Source organism: Pollicipes pollicipes, unplaced genomic scaffold (assembly GCF_011947565.3).
Source record: "Pollicipes pollicipes isolate AB1234 unplaced genomic scaffold, Ppol_2.1 Scaffold_6138;HRSCAF=7277_pilon_pilon_pilon, whole genome shotgun sequence".
In the NCBI taxonomy this organism is placed as follows: domain Eukaryota; kingdom Metazoa; phylum Arthropoda; class Thecostraca; order Pollicipedomorpha; family Pollicipedidae; genus Pollicipes; species Pollicipes pollicipes.
Window position 1 is genome coordinate 21,296,828 of NW_023596818.1, and position 4,783 is coordinate 21,301,610.

Genomic DNA, 4,783 nt, shown 5'->3' on the forward strand with positions numbered 1-4,783 from the left:
TGTTCTCTTGTTACCTCTGGTCAGATATATTTTTGAAGATAAAATGAACCGTGCATCTACGTACGGTGCATCAAAGCCACGCGGATTTTAGAACATTAGAATTGCTGCAAACCCACTGTCTTCTCCTGAGGCTGGGCATGGGACTTCTTCTTGGGACTTCCGACGTTCCTACGCATAGCTTTTGAGCAAGTGTTTTTTCGCAGCGTCGTTTAGTTATATGCGTTTAGAAAGAGTGCTGTGGTCGTTGGGGAAAATACGCAGACACTCCCCGCAAGTGTGTCTACACTGCGCTCTGTACGCATCATCGGAGCTTGGGGCTCACTGTCTGTTGCTCCTCCCCTTGCTCAAAATCAGCCAATCAGCATCAAACCGGGCGGCTCCAACCAAGTATTTAAGCGCCTCAGGCTTGACAAACGGGCTGGGCAGGTCAGATGTCTGGGCTCGGGGTCCAAGGGCAACGGATTTGTGCCAACCAATTGCGTACGAGAGCCACCGGAGAGCCAGGATTCTTGCAGCATGAATTCATATTTACATCCTGCATACCCTATTGAATGAATTTTGGAACGCTGTTCGGTGAGTCCTTAGCCCAGTGCTGCGTGCCGGGCGACAGGACGCAAGAGACACAATGACTTGGATGCTCATGATCTTCGTGCAATGTTTTTTTAAGTGTGACGGCCGTTGTAAGTATTGCCCAGCCTTATAGATCGAATGTATCTAACAATCAGCCACCTTGCATTTAAAGCCTGCTGCATATCGCAATAATTTGTCTCTGTCGTTGTCTGGATCCAGGTCTTATTTCGTGAGAAACCTATTAATATTTGCTAACTGACCAAACGAATAAAGCAGTCGGAATGACGAAACATAGGGTGCCTACAGGATACTATGTGGTAGAGATTGAACACAAAACTTCTAGTGATGCCCCCATGCACCTAGTGTATCAGCATTTCGCAGCAAGCTACTATATTTTCTTGATCCGGTATTCCTTTTTTACCCATACACCTGGAGAGGTCTCACGAACATTGGGGAGGGTGGGGGGAGTCTCAAGTCAGCATTGTTAGCTTGCTCCCCCGGATGTGTATAAACTGATGCCCCTGGTCGCATGAAATCGTTACACATCGTGGCAAGTCATGTCGGCTGAAAGTATAGTGGAATCTTAACCACATCGTAGCAAGTCATGTCGGCTGAAAGTATAGTGGAATCTTAACCACATCGTAGCAAGTCATGTCGGCTGAAAGTATAGTGGAATCTTAACCACATCGTGGCAAGTCATGTCGGCTGAAAGTATAGTGGAATCTTAACCACATCGTGGCAAGTCATGTCGGCTGAAAGTATAGTGGAATCTTAACCACATCGTAGCAAGTCATGTCGGCTGAAAGTATAGTGGAATCTTAACCACATCGTGGCAAGTCATGTCGGCTGAAAGTATAGTGGAATCTTAACCACATCGTGGCAAGTCATGGCTGAAAGTATAAAGGAATCTTAACCACATCGTGGCAAGTCATGTCGGCTGAAAGTATAGTGGAATCTTAACCACATCGTAGCAAGTCATGTCGGCTGAAAGTATAGTGGAATCTTAACCACATCGTAGCAAGTCATGTCGGCTGAAAGTATAGTGGAATCTTAACCACATCGTAGCAAGTCATGTCGGCTGAAGGCATAGTGGAATCTTAACCACATCGTGGCAAGTCATGTCGGCTGAAAGTATAGTGGAATCTTAACCACATCGTGGCAAGTCATGTCGGCTGAAAGTATAGTGGAATCTTAACCACATCGTAGCAAGTCATGTCGGCTGAAGGCATAGTGGAATCTTAACCACATCGTGGCAAGTCATGTCGGCTGAAGGCATAGTGGAATCTTAACCACATCGTGGCAAGTCATGTCGGCTGAAAGTACAGTGGAATCTTAACCACATCGTAGCAAGTCATGTCGGCTGAAAGTATAGTGGAATCTTAACCACATCGTAGCAAGTCATGTCGGCTGAAAGTATAGTGGAATCTTAACCACATCGTGGCAAGTCATGTCGGCTGAAGGCATAGTGGAATCTTAACCACATCGTGGCAAGTCATGTCGGCTGAAGGCATAGTGGAATCTTTCTCTTCCGATTTACGTCGCTTTGCTTTTACATCTATCTTTCGAGTTGCTCGCCTCATACATACAGAATTGTTTGATATTACATAATGTCACAGCGCAGCTCACTTTGTGCATAGCTAACTTATTTCATTTTCGAAAATGCGCATTTGATGTGTTGGTATTTCACGTTCCGAATAAAATACATTGGCCAGGCTACTTCATTGCGTATCGTTACAACATAGCTATATTTCCCATGCATGTGTTATGAGGTTTTATTTGTTCGTAATCTACCCCTTGTTTACTTTGCTCATTCTACAACGCTCAATGCCTGGGTAATATTACTGTCAGATGTCAAACCAAGGATGAATGATCAAAATCGGCTGGGCAAAGCTTGGTCAGCAGAAAATCAATCACGCTGGCGGAGTTTACCGACACGAGCTCGTCTGAAACGACACAACTCACGTATATTGTTAGAAAGGCATTTATTACGTGAACTTTCAGTTCCATGGACATGCAGCTTTAAAGCTTTTGATTTCTACCAAAGCAAACCATAGAAGCTTATTCAGACATGTTCCCGCACTTCAACAACGTGACGTAAAAAATATATGTATCTTTATGCATGGCTGTCTCATAACGTATCCATCAAGACCACTTAAGCAATCAAGACACCAGCAGGATACGACTCCGGGTGCAAATTCACAGAACTGCCAGACCTACGACAGCGATATCACGGTCACCTCCTGCTTTTGGTTCACGTCATCGGCAATGGAGGGTGCGGAATATGTAGATCGTGTTACGGGGCTCGAAGCCATTGAGAACGCTCAAGTGCATCGTGAGCGATGCCGAAAGCAAAGTTACCATCCTCAAACTCCCGTGTTTGTAGCGGTGCATTGCAATTTTACATCACGCCAAAACGGAATGTAAACATAAAGGCGGACTGGCCGCACCGCATGCACGAACTGAGATGCGCTGGAAGATGCCGAATAGAAGACGGGCGCGGTCCTGTCGCAAGCGTGTGTTCCGCTGCCGAGCGGGTGACGAGTCTACTCGGCGTCCACCTGCTCCTCATCATCTTCGAACTCTCCCTCATCTTCCGCAGTGGCCTCCTGGTACTGCTGGTACTCGGACACCAGGTCGTTCATGTTGCTCTCCGCCTCCGTGAACTCCATCTCATCCATGCCCTCGCCCGTGTACCAGTGGAGGAAAGCCTTGCGCCGGAACATGGCAGTGAACTGCTCCGAGACGCGCTTGAAGATATCCTGGATGGCTGTGCTGTTGCCGATGAACGTCGCAGACATCTTGAGGCCACGGGGCGGAATGTCACACACAGCCGTCTTAACGTTATTGGGAATCCATTCGACGAAGTAGCTGCTGTTCTTGTTCTGCACGTTCAACATCTGCTCGTCCACCTCCTTCATGGACATTCTGCCTCTGAAGACGGCAGCCACGGTGAGGTAGCGCCCGTGGCGCGGGTCGCAGGCGGCCATCATGTTCTTGGCGTCGAACATCTGCTGAGTCAGCTCCGGCACGGAGAGAGCCTGGTACTGCTGAGCGCCGCGCGCCGTCAGGGGGGCGAAGCCAGGCATAAAGAAATGAAGACGGGGGAAGGGCACCATGTTAACGGCCAGCTTCCTGAGGTCAGCGTTCAGCTGGCCAGGGAACCGCAGGCACGTGGTCACGCCAGACATGGTGAGGGAGACGAGATGGTTGAGATCGCCGTAGGTGGGGTTGCCCAGCTTCAGGGTCCGGAAGCAAATGTCGTACAGAGCCTCGTTGTCGATGCAGAAGGTTTCGTCAGTATTTTCCACGAGTTGATGGACGGAGAGGGTGGCATTGTAAGGCTCGACGACGGTGTCAGAGACCTGGAAAAAATAAATCATGTTAAAATGACAACACAGACTTCATTCACGGTATTCATTGGAAGACTGAAACGAATTGACAAAACAAAATATTTAGCTTGCACAAATACAAGCTGTGCTCTTTGCCATTTTCCATAGCTTTTGTTCAGAATGAAAGGTGCAATATCAGCATGTCATTGCCAACATCTAGATTATACGACACTCAAAACAGTTCGCCGTTGCCGCGGCTGCCAGCCAAATACCCAATGCAGCACACATACAGTAAGAGCCGGAATGCCACCCCAGTGATGCCGCCATAACTCCACCACAGATAACGCAGGCACCGTGCTCAGGCATGCGATGCAATCCCGGCTTATGTCATCGGACCGGTTATATGATCTACCCCCGCGGCCATAACGATGTCACTGTCGGCTCACAGTCCTCACCTTGGGGGAGGGCATCACAGAGTATGTGTTCATGATCCGGTCCGGGTACTCCTCCCGGATCTTGGAAATGAGGAGGGTGCCCATGCCGGAGCCGGTGCCGCCGCCCAGCGAGTGTGTCAGCTGGAAGCCCTGCAGGCAGTCACAGCCCTCCGCCTCCTTGCGGACGACGTCCAGGACGCTGTCGACCAACTCGGCACCCTCCGTGTAGTGGCCCTTGGCCCAGTTGTTGCCAGCCCCGGACTGGCCGAACACGAAGTTGTCCGGCTTGAAGAGCTTGCCGAAGGGGCCAGACCTCACGGAATCCATGGTTCCCGGCTCCAGGTCCACCAGGATACACCGGGGCACATAGCTGCCAGCTGGAACAAGGAGGTCCTGACGTCACGCTCGGCCATGGCACTTCCTCCCGTTTCTCTACCGCAGCAACGTCGT

General features: G+C 49.6%; 1 protein-coding gene across 1 annotated transcript; it reads right to left on the reverse strand.

Moving 5' to 3' along the window:
• Positions 1-2,533: 2,533 nt before the first annotated feature.
• Positions 2,534-4,710, reverse strand: LOC119106489 (tubulin beta chain; the record flags this gene model as incomplete). Its single annotated transcript, XM_037230144.1, is given in 2 exon segments — positions 2,534-3,932; positions 4,355-4,710. Coding segments are annotated over 2 exon segments (1,175 nt in total), but the record flags the coding sequence as incomplete, so codon positions are not given.
• Between the last annotated feature and the right edge of the window lie 73 nt (positions 4,711-4,783).